This window comes from Eumetopias jubatus, unplaced genomic scaffold (assembly GCF_037043125.1).
Source record: "Eumetopias jubatus isolate StellerSeaLion01/CBP00866 unplaced genomic scaffold, mEumJub1_p1.0 scaffold_10, whole genome shotgun sequence".
Classification (NCBI taxonomy): domain Eukaryota; kingdom Metazoa; phylum Chordata; class Mammalia; order Carnivora; family Otariidae; genus Eumetopias; species Eumetopias jubatus.
Window position 1 is genome coordinate 102,584,457 of NW_028274816.1, and position 26,959 is coordinate 102,611,415.

Below are 26,959 nucleotides of genomic sequence, written 5' to 3' on the forward strand. Positions count from 1 at the left end.
ATGGCCACCCAGGTCTGCTCCCCCATCTTCTCCTCTGGATCTGCCAAGGGCCTGTGTGGCCCAGCAGGTGGCCTCTCTCGGGTGTCCTCCGTCCGCTCTGTGGGCTCCTGCAGGGTACCCAGTCTTGCTGGTGCTATGGGGTCCACCTCCTCTGTCAGGCTGGGCCTGTCCAGCTTCGGGAGCTGCTTGCCTGGCTCCTACCTGTCCACTGGGTGCCACCCCTCTGGCTTTGTTGGTAGTGGGGGCTGGTTCTGCGAGGGCTCCTTCAATGGCAGCGAGAAGGAGACAATGCAGTTCCTGAACGACCGCCTGGCCAACTACCTGGAGAAGGTGCGCCAGCTGGAGCGCGAGAACGCGGAGCTGGAGAAACGCATCCGGGAGTGGTACGAGTCTCAGATCCCATACATCTGCCCAGACTACCAGTCCTATTTCAAAACCATCGAGGAGCTCCAGCAGAAGGTAATGGGGACCCGGCCCCTCTCCAGCATCCCCAGCTCTGGGGGGAGGGGGTTGTCTCATCCCAAGGGACTACCCACTGATAGTAGCTCTCGGGGAATTCTCTGTCCAGAGCAAGCTCTTCTGTCTGGGGTTCTGGTTTCCTGGGGGACCCAGACCTCCGTGTGAGTCTTCTGCTTGCCATCCTTCTCCCCCCATCACTGTCTCAGCTGTAGGAAGGGCAATAACCTATACCCAGCCCCTACTGGATGCAGGCACCGTGCCTGATGCTTTGTATCCATTGGATTATTTATTCCTCATCTTGGAGAGATGGGTATTACTAGACCCATTTAACAGATACAAAAGTTAAATATCAGGGAGGTTCAGCCACTTGCCCAAGATCGCACAGCCTCTGAGTGCTAGATGCAGAATCTGAATCCAGGGTGACCTGTTCTTTCCACCTTACACTGAGGCATCCCGGTGTGTCACTCTGGGGCCTACTTCTAGGGATGCCCCTCCCAGACTGATGCTCCCTCCATACCTGGGCTCAGGGCTGGGGTTGCTGAGGGTACCGGGGGTACTTAGAAACATGGCCTCTGTGAGCTGGGTGAGTCCCTCCCACCCACTCCACACTGCTGGGCCTTTCCTAGCTCATGGGATGCCCCTTGTTCCTCAGATCCTGCTGACCAAGGCTGAGAACGCCAGGCTAGTCCTGCAGATTGACAATGCCAAGCTGGCTGCTGACGACTTTCGGACCAAGTGAGTGGGCCTCATCGGGGGGAAGGTCTGTTGCGCTTTCTCTTTTTTTTTTTTTAATTTTTTGTTATGTTAATCACCATATATTACATAATTTGTTTTGGTGTACTGTTCCATGATTCATTGTTTGTTCATAACACCCAGTGCTCCATGCAGAACGTGCCCTCCTCAATACCCATCACCAGGCTAACCCATCCCCCCACCCCCCTCCCCTCCAGAAACCTCAGTTTGTTTTTCAGAGTCCATCATCTCTCCTGGTTCGTCTCCCCCTCTGACTTACTCCCCTTCATTCTTCCTCTCCTGCTATCTTCTTCTTTTTCTTTTTTCTTAACATATGTTGCGTTATTTGTTTCAGAAGTACAGATCTGTGATTCAACAGTCTTACACAATTCACAGCGCTCACCGTAGCACATATCTTCCCCAATGTCCATCACCCAGCCACCCCATCCCTCCCACCCCCGACCACTCCAGCAACCCTCAGTTTGTTCCTGAGATTAAGAATTCCTCATATCAGTGAGGTCATATGATACATGTCTTTCTCTGATTGACTTATTTCACTCAGCATGACACCCTCCAGTTCCATCCACGTCATTGCAAATGGCAAGATCTCATTCCTTTTGATGGCGGCATAATATTCCATTGTGTATATATACCACATCTTCTTTATCCATTCATCTGTCGATGGACATCTTGGCTCTTTCCACAGTTTGGCTATTGTGGACATTGCTGCTATAAACATCGGGGTGCACGTACCCCTTCGGATCCCTACATTTGTATCTTTGGGGTAAATACCCAGTAGTGCAATTTGTTGCACTTTCTCTTGCCTCTGTTCCCGGCCTCGGGAGCTGGTGAGCTGGGAGGAAGGCCGGATGGAACTGTAAGTGGGAATACAGCACAAGCCCTGGATCCCTTCCAGGTCCAAGGAAAGGCTCCCCGTGCTGCTGACCCCAAATCAGCCCCTGCAGCTGATGGAGGGCAGCCTGTGGCTGGCTCCTCCCCTGCCCCCTGCCTGTGCCCGGCTCCCTCCCTGCAGACTCAGCAGGGCTCTGTGTGTGCAGGTACGAGATGGAGCTGTCCATGCGACAGCTGGTGGAGGCCGACACCAATGGCCTGCGCCGGATCCTGGATGAGCTGACCCTGAGCAAGGCCAACCTGGAGGCCCAGGTGGAGTCCCTCAAGGAGGAGCTGCTGTGCCTCAAGAAGAACCACGAGGATGTGAGTCTGGTGCCGTGCGACCTTCCAGTATTTCCCATCCAGCAGGGAGCCCCTGGTGACCCTTGGGCACAATGATGGTGACCACTGCTCCCACAGGAGCTCCAGCTGACATTTGTTGATGATGGCGTACTGCATGCCAGGAGCTATCTGAAACACTTTGCATTTTGTTCTCACTTCATTTCATCCTCGCAACCATCCCATTTTACAGATGAGAAAAATGAGGCAATAGAGAAGTTAAGTCATTTGCCTAAGGCCACACAGATCCCACACACCTGCCCATGACACTAAATCTCCCTCTGGATGCTAGTGCCTGATAACACTTATTCTATTTGCCTGACATTTGCATCATCTCATTTTACTCTCCCAAATCCGCAGAGAAGGTAGGTATATGTCCATGAGGGGACCGAGGCTCAGAGAAGTTAAGATCCTGTCTGAGGTTACACAGCCGGCCCCTGAGGAGGGGGATTTGAACCCAGCCACCTGAACCCTCAATCCAGCTTCCCTTCCACAACCTTATGCCATCATGCCTCCTCTTTCAGGAAGTCAACGTACTCCGTTGCCAACTCGGGGACCGACTGAATGTGGAGGTGGATGCCGCCCCCCCGGTGGATCTCAACAAGATTCTGGATGATATGAGATGCCAGTATGAGGCCCTGGTGGAGAATAACCGTAGAGACGTGGAGGCCTGGTTCAACACCCAGGTGGGGCTGGGGCCATCCGGGACCACAGGCTCCTGGAGCAGGGGCTCTCCTTGAAAGGAGCTTCACTCGGTCTGACCGTGCTCTGGGCCTTCTTGTGTTTCAGATCGAGGAGCTGAACCAGCAGGTGGTGTCCAGCTCGGAGCAGCTGCAGTCCTGCCAGGCGGAGATCATCGAGCTGAGACGCACGGTCAACGCCCTGGAGATCGAGCTGCAGGCCCAGCACAGCATGGTGAGTGGCCTCTGCCTGAGGGACCGGCCACAGCCCCTGGCAAGCCCTGACCCACCAGCCTCAGCACGGGGCTTATCCCGGGGCGTGATCATGAGGGATATGCAGATACCCAGAGCTACCGGGCTCTGCGTGGGACTCCTTCCCATGAACAGCTCTTCCTCTTTCCCCTTACAGAGGAATTCCCTGGAATCCACCCTGGCAGAGACCGAGGCCCGCTACGGCTCCCAGCTGGGCCAGATGCAGTGCCTGATCAGCAACGTGGAGGCCCAGCTGGCTGAGATCAGGTGTGGCCTGGAGCGGCAGAACCAGGAGTACCAGGTGCTGTTAGACGTCAAGGCCCGGCTGGAGTCAGAGATCGCCACCTACCGCCGCCTACTGGAGAGTGAGGACTGCAAGTGAGTGGCTGTGCGCCCCGGAGAGCGAGGTGTGGGGACAGGGCTCCCTGGACCAGCCCTTGGGGCCTCGGAGAGGGTGTCAGTCCCTGCAGAGGCTTTTGTGCAGATGACAGGGATTGATCCAAAGCCTTTCTCTAGAGATCCTTTCTTGTCCCAGCTTGGTCATCACAGGGGCACAAGCCGCCCCCACCTCCCGCCCCATAGTGCTTCCCCAACCATTGTGCTTGGCTGGGGGTTCCTTGTCCTCCTCCCTGCAGCCCTTGGGGTTTTCAGAGGCACTGAAGCCATTCCTTGTTTTCACCCACCTGTAATCACTCTATCCCCTAAATCCGTTTAACAGGAATCTCAGTCCCATGCCCCGATGCCAGATGCACTCTGATCTGATTTCATTTCCTTAGGCTGCCTGCGCACCCTTGTGCCACGGAATGCAAGCCTTTGGTTAGGGGACCTTGCGTCTCGACTGGGCCCTGTGCTCCGGCTGGGCTCAGCGGCCCGGCTCCCCAGGTCAGCACCCAGATCCGCACCATCACCGAGGAGATCAGAGACGGGAAAGTCATTTCCTCCAGGGAGCACCTGCAGCCCTGCCCGCTGTAGCCAGCACACTGCAAGGACATGCCTATGGCTCTCGGCTCTAGACGATCCTCCATTCCCTAGAGGGGCTCCCCGCTCAGCAGATTTTTTTCTACCAAAATACTTCTTATATTGTGTTTCTGGACTTAACTGCTTTTATGCTATGCAAAACTAGGGTCCCTTGGACATATACCCAATAAAGTGTGTTCTCTTGGCATTGCAAACTTGGTTCTGTTTATTCTCGTGAGGTTAGTTAGTGGGGATGTTTGATCAAGGGTCACAGTAAAGCTATGGGTTTGGGTTTCAAGTCTGTCTTCTTTGGGTCTGAGTGGTAGGAAGTGACAGGACGATTAACATATTTAAAAATGGGGGTACCTTGGGCCCTGGCCCTCAGGAAGAAATGGGCATTGCCATTACCCACAGGCTCAGCCCTGCCAGTGGGTACCCACCTGGGGCGGCCCCACAAGGGGCAAAGGTTCCCAAGCCAGGCCTCCTTCGTTGCCCTGCCTGGATCTGGGGGTTCCCTCTCCTTCCCTTCAGCTTTTCCTCCTTTGTCCCGCTTCCACCACCCTGCTGCCTTACCCCCAGGCCTGACACTGGTGACAGTTCAGGAGAGGGGTTTCCAGGACCAACCAGGGAGAGGCAAACTGTAGGCAGCCAGCCTGGGCAGACCACCTCGGGGAGGGGAGCTGGGCAATGAAGGCAGAAGGGCCAGGTGACTCCCTGTCCCCAGTCCCGGGTACAGGGCTGAAGTGAAGGGCGGCAGAGACAATGACGTGTGTGTGTGGGGGGTCAGACGTGGAGCAGGGGGAGGGAAGCTCACTGTAGGGCAGAGGTCAGAGTGCCCCGAATTCTACTGGCCGAGCTGTGACCTTCCGGGCATCCAGCCTAACTGCACTGGGCCCCGGACACCCCTCTGAGCAGAGAAGAATGGCCTGTGAGAAGTCTGAGGGCCCCACGCCTTCTTTGTCCCCCTGATTTATTCTTTAGTGGAGAACACAGACCCAGAGAGGACAGCAGCTTGCTCCAGGCCACACGGCAGTGAGTGGCAGAGAAGAGGCTATTGTCCGGCCATTCTGATTCTGACGCTGGTGCTCTTCCCAGCACATTGAGTCTCACCCCTCCCCGCCAACCTGAATCATTACTACCTGCGGGACAAAGTCAGAGGGGCAGCCCCGCCCTGACCTGCTTCTCTCTGTGCCCCACACTCCTGCTCTGGGGCTTGAGGTCTGCCTCTCCCCGTTCTGGTCTGAGGCTCCGGAGAGGAGAGGTGGGCGGCCGGGGGTGCACAGAGCGCGTCCCACCCGTTTGCTGGTGCATGGAGACCAGCCAGGGATGGGGCAGTGACTGAGCCTTCTGACTACCGCTCAAGCTGCCCTCCTCCTGCCGCTGCAGGCAGACAGACCACACTGGGTTGTGTCCTGACAAATAGTCACAGTCAACTCCTCTCACTGCACAGCACGTTCCCTTTATGGGCGCACTCTACAGGGTATGGGGTGCCTCATCTCTGCCCCGTGGGATTGTGGGTGCTTTCTTTATGTAGCTTTGTCTAGGTTTTTATGAAATTTTCAGAGTGTCTATACGCGTTAAAGAAGCCCTCCTATTCTCAACCTTGCACCCACCCTTGACTGAGTTCCAGCTTAAATCGCTCACTGCCGTGCAGACCAGAACTTAGTGCTGCTGGGGGCCCGCACTTGGCGCAGCGAGTGGCAGGCTTAGGACGCCTTCTCAAGCCTTTTGATGCCCATGTCATTGCTCTTTTCTTGATGGCAAGAGAGAGATGATATAAAACATTACATTTTATCAAATTTCTCCAGACTGAACATAATCCTTTCTTTCAAGGTGGTTCTGATCTCTGATCTGATATACTTTGCCGAGATGCCATCTGGCTCATTGACACACACTCAGATCAATTAGTCTGTCAACAGATATGTACTGAACACCCATGCATGAAAAACCCAGGGCTAACGCAGGGGCATGTCTAGGGAGAAGTGGGGGTGCCCGGGAAGCAGCTGGACCCAATGTGGGATCACAGGACCTGTCCTCAAGAAGCTGATGGCCCAGCTGGCCCAGGCATGGCAGGTGTGGGTATGGGGCAGGCTCTCAGGTTCTCAGGACAGGGAGAGATCATTGAGAGCTGGGGATTTCAGGGAGATTTGGAATTAATGGGGGCCTTGAAGGATGGGCAGAGCAGGAAGGAGGAAGGCAAAGGGTATTTTAGAGCATGGCCACTGCATGTTCTGGGGACAGTGTAGACCCCATCTCAGCAGAGTGCACAGGTCCTGGAGGGAAAGTAGTTTGGATACTTACTAAGCAAGATTGGTTCCTGCTGATAAGGGGTTCCAGGTAATTATTTCGTCCTAATAAAAAGAGTGCTAAGGAAGAATGGAAATAGCCCAGAATGATTTAGAGGCTACTTCATAGCTTTAAAAATATTACTTATATGGTTTTTTTTTAAAGATTTATTTATGAGAGAGAGAGAGCACGAGCAGGGGGATGAGCCGAGGGAGAGGGGGAGAGAGAATCTCCGGCAGACTCCCTGCTGAGCGTGGATCCAGATGTGGAGCTCCATCTCAGGACCCCGACATCATGACCTGAGTTGAAAACAAGAGTTGGGCGCTCAAATGACTGAGCCACCCAAGCACCCCTAAAAATATTACTTATATGTTTTATAAAATTACCTAAAATAACTTACCAAGAATTTTTACCCATGCCTTCAGCATAGAATTGGCTTATGGGCCTGTCTCTCTCTGGCAGAATGGCTTTTGGCCCAGAGAACAGTTTGTTAGTGTTAGTGTGGGTGGGCACTGCTCCCCTACACAGAACTGCCTAATCTCTTTCCATCTCTGAGCCTCAGTTTCCCCATCTATAGCAGTAGGGATAGTAAGACTGACTTTGGAAGTGTCTTTCTCTTCCAGCTCCCTACCTACTTTTTTTCTCCTTCCTTCCTTATTCCCTTGTTTATATATATATATATATATATGTTTCCCTTCTCTCAAAGTCCTTTCTTTGCTTTCTTACTTAGCACAATTCACCACAGGTGAAGCATTCATTCATTTGCCCTTTCCTTCTGAGACATCTGGAAGCCAGAACTGTGCTTGAACGCTCTGTTTGGAATCAGAGCGTAAGTGAAAACAGTAAAGCTAAATTTCAACATATTTTATAAATATGTTTAGGTTATGGTGATTTAGCAGAACACAGGAAAACAGGAAAACGTGTCACACTTATACCAAATTAAGGATCTTGAGTTTTGTTAATAATGTATGCAACTTTAATTTTGTTTAACACTATCTGCCAAAATAAACTTTATTCCCTATAACTTAAAATGTGTATATATATATATATAATAGTTTATTATGTACAGTTAATTCCACTGTTTTGGCTGCAATAAAATCGATTTTGAAATAAAAAAAAAAAGAGAGAAATAGGAGGTCTGTCCTTGCCCCCAAGAACGTACAAGTCTCCCTGGGAAGATAGGGCTCAAACACCAGACAATTTGAGGACATCAGTGAAAGGAGGGCCAACAGATCAACCACCAGTCATTGCCATGGGCGTTCAGAGCCGGGAGGGCAAAGCAGGGCTGGAGCAGGGGTAGGCTCCAGAAACATTCCAAGCCTCAGTTTGCTCACCTACTAAATGGGGCTATTGGCAATGCTAGTCTCATGAGATTGTTGTGAGCAGTGAATGAGAGAACGCCTAGAGAGAGCTCAGCTTGGGGTCTGGCAGTCCTAAGTACTTAGTGACTGATGGCTGGTACCATTAGCCTTGTCATTAATTGGGCTGTGTAGGGGAGAAAAACCCGTTCTGGGCAGCACAGGTGTGGAGCCCTGCCTAGGAACCCATGTGACCCCAGGGCTGTATAAACAGCATGAGGCTTCCCAGGCCCTGGCTGCTGTGGCTTTTCTGGGTCCTGTGGATCCAGGGTAGCCCTCATTGAGCCCAGAGCACAGGAGGCTGTGACTTAGCAGGGCTTGGGTGGAGCCCACATGGATGGGAAACATGAACACCAAAGGAGGCTCATCTAGGCTCTCAGCTCAGCTGCGTCCTTTGCACTGGGGCATGGATTTCCAGGGAGGAGAAGGTGAGGCAGCCAATGGGCCCTGGGATTGTGTTGGGTGGGTGCCAGTCACACCAGGCTCCTGGGTGTGGGAAGGGCATGGTGACTCATGAGAGCTCTAGATCTGAGGGCCCCCAAACACAGGCACCTGGCCTGGGGGATGGTGGCCTAGGTGCTCAGAGCCCATCTCTGCTCCCCAGTGACAGCTGCTTAGCCTTGTCAGCTTGACTACAGCTACACTCCGCCCATGTGGGGACTGGTAATCCTAGTGGTTGCCGTTCCTGAGCACTCACCATGAGCAGGTGCTGTTCTAGACGTTTCCTCAGCTCTGAGGTGGGGGTGACAAGCCCGGGCTCACAGGGCAACATGAGGGTGAAGAGACCATGCACGGCAGAGCAGTGAGCCCTGCACCGGGAAGATGGCTGGCGCTCAGCTCACAGCCGTTCTCCCAACAGGAAGGTAAAACCCGTCCCTAGAAGAGTAAGCAGGACCCCAAATGGCAGGGCCGACTGGAAAGCAAGCGCACGGGGCTCCAGCTGATGAGGCCCATCTGCAGCACCACCTGCCCTCTGGCTCAGCTCTCGGCCCCTCTCCCAGGCCTCCTCTTTTGGCACATTGGGTTTTCAGGAAAAAAACCCCCCACCCTTGTCAAGCTTTCTGGACATCAGCCCGGACAACTCTGGTAGCGGAGATGAAACTGAGGTTCAGACTGTGTCTTCTGAGGAGGCCTGTGATCATGACCCCACACTCTGCCTCAGCGCTCAGGCAGCCGGCAGGAAAAGGCTGCCCCACTTCTCAGCCAGGGCCTGGGGAGACATACCTTCCTACACATGGTATGTGTCACCACGGGCAGGTGCTCAGTTAGCTGACCGCTAGTTGTTTGGGCTGATGTTGGGGCTATACACCCAGCTAGATTTCCTGGTGAGGGAGGGAGTTGGGGGAGGTCTGTCCACCAGGGCTCTGCTCTGTCTGGGGCAACCAACTTTCCCATTTTGTGTGGGACTGACAGGTTCCCAGGGTTAAGGGGCTTTCGGCACTAACACCAGAACAGTCCTGCGGAACCTGGGATAGTTGGCCGCCATGGCCCTATTTCCAGGGCCATTCTAGAGCCTCCCGTGTCTCCTTGGGCATGAGGTCTCTGCTTCCTGCAACAACCAGGCTTGCTCTTCCATCGCCCAGGGGCCAACCTGGAGGCCTCCTCTACTCCCCTGGGCCCATAAAAGGAGATGATGCTAGAGAAAGTCAAGACTGGGGCTGTGGGTTCCCACACCTCCTAAAGCGGAGGCTGAGGTCTGGGCTGTCTGGATGACAAGCCCCTTTGAAGAACTGACGGATACTTGGTCTTCTCGGCAACACCAGGCGGAGGAGACGTCTCGATGTAGCCATCAGTTCAACGGGGCTCCCGTTTTATGAGGCCGGGAAATGTTCATGGGAAGCTAAATAACAGGGTAATGAGGGGTTCTTATAGAAAGCGGTATTAACTTTAATGAGGAGAAAACCCTTTGTAAAGGCCAACGCCCACTGGAGCAGAGATATAAACCTGGGGTGAAGAGCTGCTTCTCCGCATTGGGGGGCGCCTGGCCTCAAAGACCCATCACTTGTGTCTGGGCTGCCAAGGCCATGGCTTCCAAGGGCCTCAAGGCCAGCTTCTCTTCGGGGTCTCTCAAGGGCCTGGGAGGGGCTGGCGGGGGCTCCGCTCGCGTGTCCGCGATGTACTCCAGCAGCTCTTGCAAGCTCCCGAGCCTCTCCCGCGGGGCCCGGAGTTTCTCTGCGTGCTCCGTTGGGCTGGGCAGGAGCAGCTGCAGGGTGGCCAGCTGCCTCCCTGCTCTCTGCCTCCCGTCCGGAGGCTTTGCCACCAGCTACAGCCTGGGCGGGGGCTGGTTTGGGGAGGGCATCCTCACCGGCAGCGAGAAGGAGACCATGCAGTCCCTGAACGACCGCCTGGCCAGCTACTTGGAGAAGGTGCGCCAGCTGGAGCGCGAGAACGCCAGCCTGGAGAGCCGCATCCGGGAGTGGTGTGAGCAGCAGGTGCCCTACCTGTGCCCCGACTACCAGTCCTACTTCCGGACCATCGAGGAGCTCCAGAAGAAGGTAGGAGGTTCAGAGAGGCTCTGGCTGCCCAGGAGTCTGATGCCACGAGCCCTGGACTGGAAGCTAGATCACCTGTGCTGGTAGCCCTGCTCCCATGGGGCACTTCAGAGGTCATGGAGCGTGTTCACATCTCTGGCCTCATCTGCTCCTCCTGATGAGGGAGATATCATTAGCCCATTTTACAGATGAGAACACCGAAGCTCAGGCTGGTTAAGTGCCTTATTCTAGCTGGTCCAGCTGGCTGCTGGGGGAGCCAGAGCCGGGCTCTATGAACTCACTGGCTGCTAGCATGGTCTATCTCTATGAGTTTTAATTTCTTCATTTTTTTTTTTAAGGTGAGGGGATTGAGCTTGACCTGTTTGGTGCAGATCAGGTTTTCCATAAAGAACTCAGGGAAGGAGAAGCCCATAGCCCACATCCCCTGAGGGTCCCTGCTGGCTCCTGGCAGGGACTGTTTGTGACCAAGGAATCACAGAGTACGCTGTTGTTCATGACCTGCCCTGAGCCCCCAGTGGCCTGGGAGATAGGAAGACAAGAGTTAGCCACCATGCCAGTCTTTGCTGCCGCATTTCCATACTCTCCCAGTCTGTGCCAGGTTACGGGTCCCAAAGGCACTGCACTGGGAGGGGCTATAGAGGCTTCCTGGTCTGATCCCTACTTTGTGCCCGTAAGCCTCATGGAGCCTCAGATGCCAGGAATCCAGGGATGGTTGACTCCCTCTCTCAGGAGGTGGCCCTTGCCAGCTTTGGGGAGCTCCAGCCAGCAGATTGTCCTTCCTTTCTTTCCCCAGACCCTGTGCACCAAGGCAGAGAACGCCAGGCTGGTGGTGCAGATCGACAATGCCAAGCTGGCCGCAGACGACTTCAGAACCAAGTGAGTGTCCTGCTCGATCCTTGGTTGGGGGCTGGTAGAACTGGACATTGGTGATGCCAGGATGCAGGGTTTTGGCTGCACTAAGTCACTGAGGCCTTAAGGTGGGACACACAGAACCAGAGCAGCCTGGGGTGGGATCTGACTTGAACGTAAAAAGGAAACGGAGCTTCAAGCATCCTGTTATGTACCTGCACAGGTACGAGACGGAGCTGTCCATGCGGCAGCTGGTGGAGACGGACATGAACGGCCTGCGCAGGATCCTGGATGATCTGACCCTGTGCAAGTCCGACCTGGAGGCCCAGGTGGAGTCCCTGAAGGAGGAGCTGCTGTGCCTCAAGAAGAACCATGAGGAGGTGAGCACAGGGGAGGAGGTGAGCAGGTGAGCATGGGAAGGAGGCAAGTATGGGGAAGGAGGTGAGCATGGGGAAGAAGGTGAGCATGGGGGAACAGGGGGACATGGGGAGCAGGTGGGCATAGGGGAGCAGAGGGAGTGAGGCAGCCAGCTGGGACAGTTAGTGCTGACCCTGATCTGTGCCACAGGAAGTGAACTCGCTGCGCTCCCAGCTTGGTGACCGGCTCAATGTTGAGGTGGACGCTGCCCCACCTGTTGACCTGAACCGTGTTCTGGATGAGATGAGGTGCCAGTATGAGACCCTGGTGGAGAATAACCGCCGGGATGCTGAAGAATGGTTCAACACTCAGGTAGGTAGCTGGAGAGAGTCAGTGTAATAGAGACACAGGGTGGGTCAGACAGAATTGACCTTGGGGCTCCAAATCAGGAAGCTGAGTTTGAGCCTCAGCTCTGTTCTGACCTTCCTGTGCACCTTGGGCAGGTTGCTTTCCCCTAAGCAATATTGTCCTCAAGGATGAAATGAATGGGTTGGACTGGGTGTTCTGGAAGGTCCTTCTTGGCTCATGATTCTGTGCGGCCTCTGTAGACCTCTGAAGCTGAATCCCAGTGTTCCTGACTAGGTCCTGTGTGTGTATGTTTCAGACCGAGGAGCTGAACCAGCAGGTGGTGTCCAGCTCGGAGCAGCTGCAGTCCTGCCAGGCGGAGATCATCGAACTGAGACGCACGGTCAATGCCCTGGAGATCGAGCTGCAGGCCCAGCAGAGCATGGTGAGCCCAAGGCTTGAGATGGGGCTCCTGGGGGACCAAACCCAGCAGCACATGAGCACCCTGGGCTTCCATGCTTTAACCACACAAGCAGGCTTCAGGGGTTCAAGTTCTTGAGCATCAGGGACTTTCTGTGTAGGGTGGAATGAGGTCCCAGCCCCCATTCACAAGTGTCCCAGGGGTAAAAGACAGGAGACCTATGGCAACCGACATGTCCGAGCAGCAGCTCTGTGTACTTGTGTAAGTTGTTCATTCTGAGTAATTATCACGTCCTCAGGGATATCCTTAGTAGGGGAGATACTCTCTAGGTCAGGGAGGCTACAGGGGCTAATTGGCTATCTCAAATGAGATGTCTGATTGTGGTTCATCCGGGTTCAAAGTGATTCTCTGAGCTTCTGTTCTTGGATTCTGAGGACTTGCTGAGACCCAGATGGATTAAGTGCATCTTCTCTGACTGCCCATCTTCGTCTTTTGCTCTCACAGCGAGATGCTTTGGAATCCACCCTGGCGGAGACTGAGGCCCGCTACGGCTCCCAGCTGGGCCAGATGCAGTGCCTGATCAGCAACGTGGAGTCCCAGCTGGCTGAGATCAGGAGTGACTTGGAGCGGCAGAACCAGGAGTACCAGGTGCTGCTGGATGTGCGGGCCCGGCTGGAGTGTGAGATCAACACATACCGAGGCCTGCTGGAGAGCGAGGAGGGCAAGTGAGTGGCATTGCATGCTCCCTGTCTTCCTGATGCAGTTTACAAAGTTCTGGGGAGACCCCATGGTGCCTGGGAAGAGCCCAGCATTTGGAGTCAGGAGCCCTGGGGTTTAAGTTCTGGTCTTATTACAAATTCATCATGCGACCCCAGCAAGTCCTTTTTCTCTCTGGCCCTCTGTTTTCCCATTGGTAAAATAAGGGGGCAGGACTGGGTGATTTTTAAGGTGCTCTGAGTTATTGAAAACAGTAACTGGAAAATCACAGTAACCTGAACTTACTCTTTCTCTTAGGCTGCCCTGTAACCCATGTGCTCCTGACCACTCGTCTGCCAAGTCGTGCCTCCCCTGCCTTCCTGCGGTCTCCTGCGGTCCCGGTGCGGTCCGCACCACCTGCAGCCCCCGCCCTATGTGCGTGCCCTGCCCAGGGGGCCGGTTCTGAGAGTGACTGGCCCAGAAAGCCCAGACCAGTGTCCAGGGCCTGGACTTGGCCTCTGTTCAACCCTAACCCTAGAGCCTGATCCCCTCTCTCTGTGCAGAGCCCGGGGTGCCGGGGCCTGCTCTGAGAGGGCTCACTGCAAATGCATCCCTCCAAGTCTCTCCAAGCCTGTCACGAAGGCTGGCCATCCCCGAAAGCCTTAACTGCTCATCATTTCAGTGGGTACCAGCCAGGCTCTCTGTTTTCAGGCTGCCTCCTGGGTCAGGTTTTCCTTCCGGGTGCTGTTTTAGTGGGTTCTGGAATGCAGTAGAGGGCTTCTGTGGGCAGAATAATAAAGTGCATTTGGCTTTGGCTCTCTATGCCTAATGGCACTGTTCTGGTGTCCCTGTTGTATGTCTCTGCTGGGTGAAGAGAGGGATGACTCCTGGGCGGATGGATAGGGATGTTTGACTGCGTATGACAGGGGGATGACAGGGTCCCTGTGGCCCTGTTTGGGGTGACTAAGGGCCTCCAATGGGGCTTTTTGCTCAGCAGCTCAGCTTTTCTGATGAAGACGCTTCTCCAAGATTCCCATGTGGTGACCCATATTACCAGACCTCTCCTACTTCCCTCCTTAGTCTAGGTGGCCACCCTGGGATCCAGAGGAGGGTGGATAAAGCCAGGGCCAGTACAAGGTGAAGCATTTTAGGCTACTTTTCACTTCATGCCTCTGGTTCTCATAAGAGAAGCAATGCAGACATCCTACACCAGGGTATTTTCATTTCATTCCTTCCACGGTGATACTTCCACACAGCCCTCCAGCTTGGCAGATCCCCCCAAAACCTACACCTCTGCAGGTGCAAGAGTGAGCCCACCATTGTGACCTCCACCCACAATTCAGAGATTCTTGTCCGTAAGAGACTCATCATGTTCTCTGTGCCTTTGGCATCTGATGCTGCACACAGAGCCTTTGGGTACCAGAGCATTTCTGCATGGAAGTGGGAACTCCCAGCCTCTTGGCCTAAAGATTCTCATTTATGTCCGGACTGTCCACCCCCAACAGACCAGGAAAATGCCAAGCTCCATGGATTCTAATGGGAAATGGTGATGAAGATAAAACTTTCTCAGGTAGAAAGGAAGGCGGGTTGTCTCCAGATAGCCCTGTGCTCCTTATAAGATGCCAAGAGCACCACTATGGAATTTTAGTGATGTTAGGGGAGTTGTAACAGCACACAAGGTGGAGAACGGATTGGGGAAAGACAGGTGACCAAGTGGGCCTGAGACCCCCACCCCTTAAGGGGGCCTGGTGTCATTCACCCTGATTCAACTTTAGAGTCGTCCCCTTCATAACCCCCCCATAAAGGAGACCCTGGGGCTTTGGTTTCTCCCAGCCCCCTCACTCCGGGCATCCTGCACTGCCTTGGCTTTGGTCTTCTTAGAACACCTTGGCTGGTTTTGTTGAAGCTCAGTCACCAGAAGAAGATGATGGTCTCACGATCATTCACTTCATTCAACAAACCTTTGTCGAGCGCCTTCCTGGGCCAGACAGTGTGTCAGGTGCCAGTAGCAGGATTGACCCTTGTCAGAGGGAGGCCTTGGGGTAGGAAAAGAAGGGCACCCACTCCCTGCCTCAGTGGTAAGAGGAGGCCTGCTAAAGGGGCTGTGGTGTTAGTGTGATGAAGGTGGGCTCCGAATGTGGAGTTAGACTGACCTGGGTTCAAATCCTGTCCCCAGCCCTTACAACCTGTGGGAGCTTTAGCAAGGGGTGCCCCATTGCTGAGTCTCAGTTTCCTCATCAGTAAAACAGAAGCCATGACACTAAATGTACTCTGAGGTCCATACTGCTTTCCCGAGCATATACTTGGCCTTTGAAAATGGCTCGATATTGTTGACTGTCTAACCTAGCTGGAGGCCTGGATTGCCCTGAGGCTGGGCATCTGCCCTTTCCCTATCCAGACTTTCATTTCTGAGCTTTCCTTCCAGACAGCAACGCCTAGCAGCCGAAGTAGAGATGCCGTCCTGTGGCTTATTATCTTTTCCGACTCGGAGGAAAGTTGGGCGTTGGGGACCTGCAGTCAGCAAGCCGTGCAAGGGTTGAGCACACAGCTCTAGTTAACTCCATGTCCCATCAGCCACATTTCCTCCTTTTGTGGTCCAAACCCCTTCCAAACCCATCCTACTTCCCTCCAAGATGCAGTGAACCAGATCCTGCAGAGCCTTGCCTCTTACTATTATTTACATCATCTGCTTGTGCTCTTTGAATGTAATGCTGTTCCCATTAAGTCAGAGATTCTCAACCTTGGCCACACTTTGGAATGATGAGCATACAGGTCACTGGTCTGACCCCCAGCAACCCTGACTTAGTTGGTCTGGGATATGGCCTGGGGTTGGGGGTTTAAAAAGCTCCCCAAGTGATTCCAGCACACAGCTAGGGTTGGGGTTCCTTTGTCGGAGGGGAGGACCTTCCGGCTTGGCAGCTGGGGGCTCAGGGGGCTCAGCTGTCGCCCTCATGCTAAGCAGATCCCTGACGGGTGCTTTTGACTATCTCTCAGCTCTGGCTTTTTTCTCTCCTTTAATCTCAAACATCTGTGCTAAACTTGAAATTTCAGTTATCATATTTTTAATTCCAGAGAGATATTTTTTTGTTCTCTGTTCCTCTTTTGTAGCATCCAGCTCTTGTTTCCTGACTGCCGGTTCTTAACTCTGAGGTCATTGCAAAATACACACACGTGTATATATATTAGTGTATTAAGAGATTGTTTTAGAGTCCGCATTGTTTCCGTTTCTCCCAGTTTCCTCCTGTTTTGTTCATTTGCTTGTTTTGTTGTTATCTCTGTCTGTGATGCTGGAAACTTCTCTCCAATGTCTGGGGATCCTTCTGCTTATGTCTGATGACACGACACTATGGGCGGGTTGGCAAACTGGCTTTTTGGATGGTAGAACTACCTAAATTCAGCTTTGATAAATCTTTTGTCTGGGGTCAGTCTGGTTTTTCAAAGAATGGAAGGAAGGAGACAGTCTGGGGTCAGTTCCCTGCGTGCAACCTACCTATCCTTGTTTATTTTTATTTTTTAAAAGGATTTTATTTATTTGAGAGAGAGAGAGCACGGGAGAGAGCACACAAGCAGGGGGAGCGGCAGGCAGATGGAGAAGCAGGCTCCCTGCTGGGCAGGGAGCCCAATGCAGGACTTGATCCCAGGACCCTGAGATCATGACCTGAGCTGAAGGCAGACACTTAACCGACTGAGCCACCCAGGCGCCCTCTACCTACCCTTGTTTAAATGGGCCCTCCACCCTGGACACAGTCAGCCCCCAGTTCTCACTGGTGTTTCTTCTGCCTTTGCTCCCACTTCCTTGCCCTTCTCTGAGTGACTTTCCCTTCTCTCCCTTTTTCAAATACACTTCTTTGCCCAGTAGTTGGCTTTGGCCTCAGAGGTGTTGGGGGTACAGTGGATAGGCTTTGGACTCGGAACTGTGTTTGAGAACTGGCTGCACAAGCTCCTGCCCTGGGTCCACCTGTCCCTGTCCCCATCCTTCACCCGGTTGGGGCTTTGAACACTGCTGTTTTCCTTTTTCACACATACTCTGACATGAGACCCAGTCCTTCCTCTGTCAATGTGAACTGATGCTCATGCCAAGAGTTTGAATTTAGTGGATTTTGCTGAAGGTCTCACGGACACCATGGAATGGGACGGAGCTCCACAGCACGGCCCCTCAGCTCCTTCCTGGTATCTGCCCTCCTTGCTCCTGCAACCCTCTCCCCTTCACCCCTTACTTCCATGATTGTCCTGGGAACTTCCAATTCCTCTCCCTTTTCCCCCTCTGATGTCTTGCCAGCCAACATCCAGGCACTTGGGGTCCCATCTTCTACCCCAAGAACTTAATATATTTTTTCGAGTAAAGACAGCTCTGGGATGTCTGGGTGGCTCAGGTGGTTAGGTGTCTGCCTTTGGCTCAGGTCATGATCCCAGGGTCCTGGGATCGAGTCCCTGATCAGGCTCCTTGCTCAGCAGGAAGCCTGCTTCTCCCTCTCCCACTCCCTCTGCTTGTGTGTGTTCTCGCTCTCTCTCTCTGGCAAATAAATAAATAAAATCTTAAAAAAAAAAAAACCAACACTGCTCTTTCTGCAAGAGGAATTCTGGTGGCAGGTATTAAGATCTAGATGCTCCTCTTAGACCTTAGTGGTTTTCAAGCCCGCCTGGAGAACTCATTTAACACAGATCGCTGGGCCCCACCCTCAGAGTTTCTGACCCAGTTGGTCTGGGGTGGGTGTGAGGAATTTGCATTTCTAGCACGTTCCTGAGTGATGCTGCTGTTCTGGAGGCCACACTTTGAGAATCACTGCTACATCTTATTACAGTAATAATTATTTTACAGTTTTTTGGGTGAGGATTAAGTGGGCAAATTAATGCCAAGCACCCAGCACGGTGCCTGGTACTTGCATAGAGTCAATAAATGCTGGTTATGATTTTGTAGGCTGGTCCAGTGAGTCTCATTCCACCTAGTTGGTATCATTGTCATAAGCTCCTTCCATCTGATGCCACTATCTTCTCTAAATAGTTAATCCAGACAAAAGAATTGGAATTTATGGTTGGTGCAACAAATTTCAGGGAACTGGGCTACGTGGCATTTCCCCTTCCGTGGCCCTCTGCCAACCCTTCTAGAAATAGAAAAAATAATACAAGTACTTACGCCCCAATATCATATTGAGAAGATTAATGAATAAAAAATGGCTCTCTAACCCCACATATTAAACATGTGATGTGTGAGCCCACGGGTATTGTAGGCAGGACTGAAAACCACTGGTCTTGCTTATTCCCCCCCCCTTTTTTTTTTTGAGAGGGAGTGAGGACAAAGGGAGAGGGAGAGAGAGAATCCCAAGCAGGCTGCATGCCCAGTGTGGAGTCCAGCCCAGTGCTCGATCTCACGACCCTGAGATCATGACCTGAGCCAAAATCAAGAGTCGGACGCTTAATCACCTGGTCTGTTGCTCTCTTAAGAAATGCCCAAGGCTTCCCCTGGCTTAGCTTATCCCAGGGCTGCAGAGGGTCGCTTCTCAAGGGAGCCGATTCACACTGCTTCCTGTCTCTGAGGTCCCGAAATGAGCCCTGCATGACAAAAAGTGAAAATAGAGCGTGTTGCAGCCTGTCCACCCCAGTCCTTCAACGAACAATCCTCAAACTCTCGACGGCTCTGTATGTGGAGCAGTGATAAACGAAGGGAGGACCCAGAGATGGTCCAGATAGAGCGTCTGCCTCACGGGGATGGTCCTGGTACTGATCTCCTTTTCCGAGAGAGGGGTCCTCACGTCTCTTCTTCTTACTAGCATCCAGCTGCTGAAAAGATGCCCCTGATTCTTAGGCTTTCTGTCTGTGTCTTGAGTTTGTTCTCTCCTCCCTGACATCACTTCTTCCCCTGGGTAGGAAGATGATAGAGGTTTAGAAGCCTCCAAAGTTCTGTTTCCTATCTCCCTGGATTTATACCACTGCCACTATCCATGCAGCTTCCAGCACCCACACACTTCCTCCTTGGGGGGCAGGCCTCTCCCCACAGGAAATGCTCTCATTAAAAGGAACAGCTGCTGCCCCACAGAGCCACAGCCTTTCTCAGGCCCGGGCAGGCGGGGGTGCAGTGGGCAAGGCCATTGGCGGCCCAGGGCCAGGTGCTGTGGTCTCCTGGCAGCCCCACCCCAGTAATGAGGCCCCGGGCACCGAGCTGATCCTTTGAAGATGTGTCCTGAAGCTCTCCCCTGGTGATCAATGACAGGAGCCCAGTGTCCTGCTTTAGCCAAATGACTAGCTTGGCCTCTTTTATGGGGAAAGGAACTCCTTATTGGAAACCAAATTATAAATTAATTAGCAGCTTCCTCTGGGGCTGAGCATCAACAACAACACCACCCCATGATGACTTTCTAGAGTGAACCCCCTCATTCCAGGGGTATAAAAAGTCCCAAGCAGGTTGGGGTCTGCAGACACTGGCAATCCAGGTGACTGCTGCTGAGGAGAAGGACCTCCCCGACATGACATCCAACTGTTCAGCTTCCATCAAGAGCTGCCCGAGGTCCTCCTCCGTCTGTTCCAGCAGCCTGAGCTGCCGGCCTGAGCTGTGCCTGGGTTATGTCTGCCAGCCCATGGCCTGTGTGCCTTCTGTCTGCATGCCCACCACCTACCGGCCCACCAGCTGCCTCTCCAAGACCTACCTCTCCAGCTCCTGCTGGCCCAGCAGCTGCTGGCCAACCAGTGGCATCTCCAGCTCCATGGGCACCTGCAGCTGGTACTGTGAGGGCTCCTTCAATGGCAACGAGAAGGAGACCATGCAGGTCCTGAATGACCGCCTGGCCAGCTACCTGGAGAAGGTGCACCAGCTGGAGCGTGAGAACGCAGAGCTGGAGAGCAAGATCCAAGAGGCATGCCAGTCTCAAGTGGCCACCATGTGTCCCGACTACCAGTCTTATTTCAGGACCATTGAGGAGCTACAGCAGAAGGTGAGGGCAAGCAGTGAACAGACTCACTGGGAAGGCAACGAGAAGAGCAGAAGAGCTAGCATTCCAGATTTGCATCTTGTTAATTCAGTAAGCCACATTCAGGGGAAAGAGACTTCCCTAGGGCATAGGATTAGCTCATAATTTGAGCGTTCAGCTAGAGCCCTTAACATGGAAGAAGTCTGGGATCTAGTCTCCATTCTACTGCTGCATGACTTTGGGAGGGCCCTGCCTTTCCCTAGACCTCAGTTTCCTCATCTGTAAACTGGGGATACTAAGAGTTCTCACCTGGTGGGGCTGTCACAAGGATTCCACGAGTTGAGGCAGGTGAAGTGTTTAACATAGCCTCTGGTACATGGTGAGTTTTCAGTAAATGTTAGCAGTCGTTAAGGATCTGTCTGTCCCATGAATGACTTCACACTTAATGGGATTCTTTCCCATTGTTCATTGCAACCAAATGGAGCAGTTGGATTTATGAAGACCTAGGTGCTTAAAAAATAAATCCCATGTTCTCCAAGGACTAGCAGTTCACCAACTATTCCCCAGGGCTCTAGGGAAGCGGGGCTTCTGCAAGGATGACTCCCAGGCTGCTGAGCCCTATCAGCTACTGGCTTCTCATTTGGGTTCTTTCTCCTTTTTCTCGTCCTGGATTAACCCCTTCTTGTGCGTTGGCCCCCAGGTTCTGTGCACCAAGGCAGAGAATGCCAGGATGGTTGTGCACATTGATAACGCCAAGCTTGCTGCGGACGACTTCAGGACCAAGTGAGTTTGGCCGGGGGATGGGGGCGCCCCCTCTCCCTGCACATCCTTGGGGGCAGCTCTCCATTAGTTTCAGAGAGGCTGGAGAAGCCCCCGCATTTCCAGGGCTTCCCTGATTTCTGTGTTCAGCACCAGCGCTCAGGTGCTGACCCTGCCCTTGCACAGGTATGAGACGGAGCTGTCCATGCGGCAGCTGGTGGAGGCTGACACGAACGGCCTGCGCCGGATCCTGGACAAGCTAACCCTGTGCAAGGCCGACCTGGAGGCCCAGGTGGAGTCCCTGAAGGAGGAGCTGCTGTGCCTCAAGAAGAACCACGAGCAGGTGAGCCCTAAAGTCAAGCTGACGTGGCCCTGGGAAGCCGAGTGGGAAGAATGTGAGGTTTTGGGGTTGAAATTCCCAGGGGTGCCACGTAATGTTTCTGGGACTTGCCCAATTTACTGAACCTTTCTGAGGCTCCTCGTCTGTAAAACAGAGTGGCACTGTCACACAGATCGCTGTGAGCTTTAAGGGAGGCCATGGATGTGAAACACCTGTCACTTGGTCCGTGCTCAGAGAGGCGAGCAACCTTCTCTTCTGCATCTTGGTGTTGTGTGACTGCCAGATGCTTGCGGTGACTGCACGTGTTTTTCTCATGCAAGCATTGAGAAAACATTCTGGGGGTGGAGTGGTGCCTGAGGGCCTGAGGGGGTTGTGTTCCAGAAATCGCATGCAATGTCCTGTCCATCTCTTTCAGGCTCTGCTGTTGTGGTGACCCCCATCCTTCCAAGGGAGGGTCGAGTGCGGTGGTTTTTTTTTCTGTCCCCACCCTGTTCTTCTTCCACTCTCCTGTTTGCATATAATATGCTTGATCTAAAAGTCACAGGTCTTTATTTTCTGATTTCCCCCCTCATCTCCTGCAGGTCCTTGGAGGGAAATTCCTCCACCCTGGGCACCCGTGTGCTGCAAAGCCCACCAGAGCTCTGGTGTCTCTCCCCGCACCCCCCCCTCCCCCCGCCCATCTGAGTTGACTCTCAACCTCTTGACTTGGGATTTGAAAGAACAAGGGTCTCTGAATCTTGGCTGGGTTTCCTTAGGCTTAAATGTAAAGTAACAATCAGTCACCACGTACTCACTGAGTGCCCTAAGGTAGCTGACTCATCCTATTTAAATCAGAGAGCTGGAAACCGCACTGAGAGGCCACTAATGAGGCATCATCACACACCCCCGGGCAGCCTCCGAGACAACTTTCTCTCCTTGGCAGCCAAGTCTAGGGAGGTGCCTGCTCGCACTCGGGCCTTGAACCAAGTAAAGCCAGACTCCTGCTGCCCTCCGTCCCAGATGAACATGGGCTGGGAGGGTGGCTGGGAATGCAGGGGCACGGGTTTCCCTTTGTAGCCCAAGGAGATCAAACAAATCCCGAAGTTGCTCTCGGCTTCTGCCAAAGTGACAGGAAGGGCGATGGGGTGCTTCTGCCCTTATGGGAGTGTCCAGCCGGAGCTGGAAGACCACAGGGCATGCTGCAGAGTGGACTGCAATCCTCAAAGGACCTCTCTGACATAGACATCTTAGCATCTTTTGTTCCATCATTTTATGTCTCCCTGGGGTGGTGACCATGTGACTTCATGCTTGTGCCTTTTCAGGAAGTCAGTGCCCTCCGATACCAGCTGGGGGACCGCCTTAACATTGAGGTAGACGCTGCACCCCCCGTGGACCTGAACAGGATGCTGGAGGAGATGCGGTGTCAGTATGAGACTGTGGTGGAGACCAACCTCAGGGACGTGGAGGAATGGTTCAACACGCAGGTGGGCCTCTCGCAGGTGGGCCGGCCTCCCTAGTGTCCCTGAGAAGGTACTCTTGCCCTTCTTCTGTCTCCCCCGTTGCAGATGGAGGAGCTTAATCAGCAGGTGGCCACGAGCTCCGAGCAGCTTCAGAGCTACCAGTCAGACATCATTGATCTGAGACGGACTGTCAACACGCTGGAGATTGAGCTGCAGGCCCAGCACAGCCTGGTGGGTGCTGGATCCCAGGTGGCATTGCGCTTAGGTGCAGGCATCCAGGAGGGAGGAGGAGGCCCAGATTCAGCCACCATGGTTGCTTGCCCAGCTGATGTCTCCTAGAGGGAGTTTCTCCCCAGACCCAGCACAGAGATCAAAGGGGCATGTCTCACATCTGACATGGGGCAGGTAGACACTTGTTCTCTGCTTGGTCCATCCTTCCAAACCCATGCTGCCTATTGGAGTGATAACACTTTCCATGCTCAGGTTCTTCTCCGGATGAGTGAAATCAGAGTCTCTGGAGGTGGGGCCTGGGCGCCAGGATTTTCTAAAATCTCCCATGTGACTTTAATGTGCAGCCAGGGCTGAAGACCATGGATCTAAATAATGCCATAGGGGATGAGCCCGGTGAACCTCAGATCCAAGGTGTAAAGCCAGACTGAGGATGAAGAAGGAATAAGGGATTTAGGATCACATGGACCTGGGTTCAAATTCTAGACTTGTTACCTACCAGCTGCTTAAGTTTGAATAACTCACTCAGCCTTTGTAGGGTTAGTTTCCACAGTGACTTAGGTGGGGAGGGGTCATTCCCATCCCCAAAGAGAGAGGTGGCTCTTCTTGAGCTCTTCTTTCTGAACCGGGAAAATACATCTCCTCCTCCACTATTTTGTCTTTCCCTTTGCCTTAGAGGGACTCTCTGGAATCCACCCTTGCAGAGACCGAGGCCCGCTACGGCTCCCAGCTGGGCCAGATGCAGTGCCTGATCAGTAGCGTGGAGGCCCAGCTGGCTGAGATCAGGTGTGACCTGGAGCGGCAGAACCAGGAGTACAAGGTGCTACTGGACGTCAAGGCCCTGCTGGAGTCAGAGATCGCCACCTACCGCCGCCTACTGGAGAGTGAGGACTGCAAGTGAGTGGGCCCTGCTGATGCTGTATAAATGCGGGCAAGGGTTGGAGGAGGCCATGGGAAGCAACTGGGCCTACCCATGAGATAGAGCCCTCTCATGATTAAGAAGCAGTTGGAAAGCTGGTATGACCCAAAGAAAGGCAGGTGTTCATGCTGCCATCCCAAACCTGGCCCATTGGGGAGACCATTGTGTTCCTTTCTGTGTCAGCAAACTCCTTCCAAGGACTTCCCAGGTGCGGGGCACCATGGGGGATGTGGGGATAGATGGTGACAAGGCCTCTGCTCTCAGGTTGTTTCCATCTGTTTAGGGAGACAGGCAAGCAACTGGAGCTCATACTTGGGGGAAAGGTTTTCTGCACTTGGGGGGACATGGGTAGCTCAGTGTGATCAAGCTGTGGTGGGAAGGAGGACAGGGAAGATTGGTGAGGCCCATCCCTGAGAACCATGAAGGCCATGCCGGGGAGGGAGGACCTTATTTCATAGCAATTGAAGTCTAATTTTTTGGCGGGGGGAGGAAATGATAAAATTTGCTCAACTGCCTATCTCCCCAGTGAGACGAACAACTAGAACTCAGAGACATTTTTATCTCCTGCACCTGGCACATAGTAAATGCTCGGTAAATGTTTCTTGACTAAGTCCGTGAAAGCTCAAAGCTGCTCTTTAGGAAGACGGTACGGATGGCTGCAGGAAGGACAGAGTAGAGGGAGGAGGGTCCAGGCAAGGAACATGTTTAGGAGGCCCTGGCCATGGTCTGGGTAAGCAGTGGGGAGGGTCGGAAGCTGGGCAGTGCAGATAGGCTCAGCAGGGCATGGTGGTCACCTGGGTGCAGGACACCTCAGGACCATGGACACCTGGTGGGCTGATTGCTGTTGCAGGCAGTTTCTTATTCAGCATTCAGCCTTGCTTTTCTGTCATTCGCTCTCACCCTCCGGGGCAAGAGTTGCAAAGTCAAATGCTCTTCAAGGAGCAGGCTGTTAAAGTGCATGAGTGACACAGGTCACTGTGGGGCTCTGGAAGGACCAGAGAGCTACGCCTAGTCCAATGAGGGCACTGCCCCCACCCCCCAAGGCTGTTTCTACCGTGTGAGATGCAGATCCAGTACGGTTGGGTCTTTCGATTGTTCAAGAGAAGCTGGGGATCTGGATGTCTTTTAAATATTAAATTCTTCTGATTTTTAAATATCTTCAACAAATTAAAAAAAATACAGTGCCGGCCATATGAAACATATTTCAGGCTGGATGTGGTCCCTGGGCACCTGTCTGGTTTCTGGGCTATTTAGCTCCCATCTATTGTTCAGGGTGTTGTTTCTGGTTTTGAGCCCACACCTGTCAGTCTCTGAGATCATCCTTTCTCCTTTTGCCATGTATTCCTTCTGTATGAATTACTTAGTTCATCTTATTCAATACATTCTTATGACATGCCTGCTCCTGGCCAGGTTTGCAGGGTGCGCATACATATGTGGCTGCTGACCTCACTGTTTAATGGGGAGACGGACCGTGACAGAATAACCACCAATCACTCTGGGAGTAGGCACATGGTACCCCTGGGGGACTTGATACAGAGAGATCAGGGAGGGCTTCAAGGAGGATGTGACAGTTGAGTTGAAGTTCGAAGCTGTTCTTCATCATGGCTCACGTGGAGTCACTGAAGGTTTTAGGCAGGGAGGGGCATGCTTCTATTTGTGTTTGTAGAAGATCGCTCTGCCCTCGAAGTTGATAGTGGTTAGGAGGGGAAAGAGAGGGGCTGCGGAGACCAGTGAGGGGGCCGCTGGGGTCATATAGGCAAAGGTGATGGAGGTGGGACTAGGGAGGATGAGTGGAGAAGGTGAGCAGTGGGTGAGTTTGAGAGGCATCTGGGGGGCAGAACCACGGCACATGTTGCTGAGCTGGACTTTTTTTCTAATCCTGCCCCATGTGCCTTTCTTCCACAGGTTACCCTGTAACCCCTGCTCCACTCCCTCCTGTCCCCCTTGTGCCCCTTCCCCCAGCATGCCCCGCACCATCTGTGTGCCCCGCACCGTCTGCGTGCCTTCTGTGCCCTGCCCTCCGGGCCGCTACTGAAGTTCCTCAGCATTGATGGATCCTGGAGAGACCTGAGCTGGGTGCCTGGAGCCTCCTCAGGCAGAGTCTGACCACAGTCAGGGGCCAGCAAGGAAGCCTTCCAGCAGCTGCGCCAGGAGGTGGGCTGTGTGCAACATGCTCTGATCTGCAGGGGGTGCCCTAGCCCCCACTTCTTAGAAGCGGCTTCTCACTTCCACCTGCCCATTGCTCTCTTTGCTGATGTTTCTGGTTGTCTCTTCTGCCTCAAGAACATATTCTTTTAACTGGTAAATAAAGCCCCATCCAGTAGCCCTGCAAGCATATCTTTCTCTATTTGTCGCTTTGTTGCTGTATCCACCAGCCAGTTCTACTCAGTTGGGCTCAAGAGGAATGTGGCCAAATTCTATATTTATTTTTATGCCCCGTCTGTTTCCACAGAGGCTTGGGAGGCACTCGCTAGAAAGTCCTGCATGCCATAAACTAGTTAAAGCCAGGCAATCGGTCCAGAGCCAAGTAATAAAAGAATAAAGAGAAGAGGGAGATAATTATGCCAGAAACCTAGGCCAAACTACCGTAATTGAGAATAATACTGTTATAACCCCACCCCTCCACCACATTACAACTGGTACAATGGGATCATTCATTTATTCATTCATTCAAATAACCTTCACTAATGGCCTCCTACGTGCAGATTTGGCATTAGGGGCTGGCTAAGCCCTGGGTAGTCCTCCAGACATTTTGTTAATGCCCCATTTACACCTTGCGACAATCTGTGAGAAAGATACCATTATTTTCTCTTTCTAAATGAGGAAACTGAGACCCAGAGAGGTTAAGAAACTTGCTCATACAACTAGTAAGAAGTAGACCCAGGACTCAGTATAGGCTGTTAGGCCCCAGGGAGATTCAAGCAATTCGTAATTCTGAGTCCTCATATTTGCAAACTACAGCTGGGTGCAGGGGCTACAAAAAATTGCAAGTGATCCCCGCTGTCCAGATGCCGAGGATTGGAGAGGGCTCTGAGACCAGTGTGTGTAAGACCCCACTCTTCCTCAATAAGGGCCAGATGATGATGATGATAATAATGATAACCATGACTACCACTTACTGAGCACTTATGATGCACCTGGTACTGTGCTGAGCATATTGCATAAAACAGCCTATAGTACCTTGTGCAACCACCGTGTAAGGGAGGCATCGTGTCCATTTTAGAAAAAAGACACCAAGGATTGGAGAATGGGTTAACC

At 53.0% G+C, this 26,959-nt stretch overlaps 3 protein-coding genes across 3 annotated transcripts; all 3 read left to right on the forward strand.

Annotated features, from left to right (window-relative positions):
- Positions 1–4,325, forward strand: KRT36 (keratin 36). The gene is made up of 7 exons (XM_028094031.1): positions 1–459; positions 1,112–1,194; positions 2,250–2,406; positions 2,946–3,107; positions 3,211–3,336; positions 3,511–3,731; positions 4,130–4,325. Exons 1-7 carry the CDS (start codon positions 1–3, stop codon positions 4,323–4,325), a joined length of 1,404 nt encoding a protein of 467 aa, XP_027949832.1.
- Positions 4,326–9,978: 5,653 nt separating this feature from the next.
- On the forward strand, positions 9,979–13,580 carry KRT35 (keratin 35). Its single transcript, XM_028094041.1, has 7 exons — positions 9,979–10,449; positions 11,240–11,322; positions 11,519–11,675; positions 11,863–12,024; positions 12,317–12,442; positions 12,923–13,143; positions 13,433–13,580. Exons 1-7 carry the CDS (start codon positions 9,979–9,981, stop codon positions 13,578–13,580), a joined length of 1,368 nt encoding a protein of 455 aa, XP_027949842.1.
- Positions 13,581–19,575: 5,995 nt separating this feature from the next.
- On the forward strand, positions 19,576–25,736 carry KRT32 (keratin 32). The gene is made up of 7 exons (XM_028094058.1): positions 19,576–20,040; positions 20,717–20,799; positions 20,962–21,118; positions 22,417–22,578; positions 22,660–22,785; positions 23,459–23,679; positions 25,607–25,736. Exons 1-7 carry the CDS (start codon positions 19,576–19,578, stop codon positions 25,734–25,736), a joined length of 1,344 nt encoding a protein of 447 aa, XP_027949859.1.
- The last annotated feature ends 1,223 nt before the right edge of the window (positions 25,737–26,959 follow it).

What these genes read in the sequence shown, in the direction of transcription:
- KRT35 (XM_028094041.1), top strand. Translation starts at nt 9,979, where the DNA reads ATGGCTTCCAAGGGCCTCAAGGCCAGCTTCTCTTCGGGGTCTCTCAAG. An exon ending in GCAGACGACTTCAGAACCAA is followed by an intron (nt 11,323 to 11,518) that starts GTGAGTGTCCTG and finishes GTACCTGCACAG; the next exon opens with GTACGAGACGGAGCTGTCCA. An exon ending in AAGAATGGTTCAACACTCAG is followed by an intron (nt 12,025 to 12,316) that starts GTAGGTAGCTGG and finishes TGTATGTTTCAG; the next exon opens with ACCGAGGAGCTGAACCAGCA.
- KRT36 (XM_028094031.1), top strand. Translation starts at nt 1, where the DNA reads ATGGCCACCCAGGTCTGCTCCCCCATCTTCTCCTCTGGATCTGCCAAG. An exon ending in TCGAGGAGCTCCAGCAGAAG is followed by an intron (nt 460 to 1,111) that starts GTAATGGGGACC and finishes CTTGTTCCTCAG; the next exon opens with ATCCTGCTGACCAAGGCTGA. An exon ending in TGCAGGCCCAGCACAGCATG is followed by an intron (nt 3,337 to 3,510) that starts GTGAGTGGCCTC and finishes TTCCCCTTACAG; the next exon opens with AGGAATTCCCTGGAATCCAC.
- KRT32 (XM_028094058.1), top strand. Translation starts at nt 19,576, where the DNA reads ATGACATCCAACTGTTCAGCTTCCATCAAGAGCTGCCCGAGGTCCTCC. An exon ending in TTGAGGAGCTACAGCAGAAG is followed by an intron (nt 20,041 to 20,716) that starts GTGAGGGCAAGC and finishes GTTGGCCCCCAG; the next exon opens with GTTCTGTGCACCAAGGCAGA. An exon ending in TCAAGAAGAACCACGAGCAG is followed by an intron (nt 21,119 to 22,416) that starts GTGAGCCCTAAA and finishes GTGCCTTTTCAG; the next exon opens with GAAGTCAGTGCCCTCCGATA.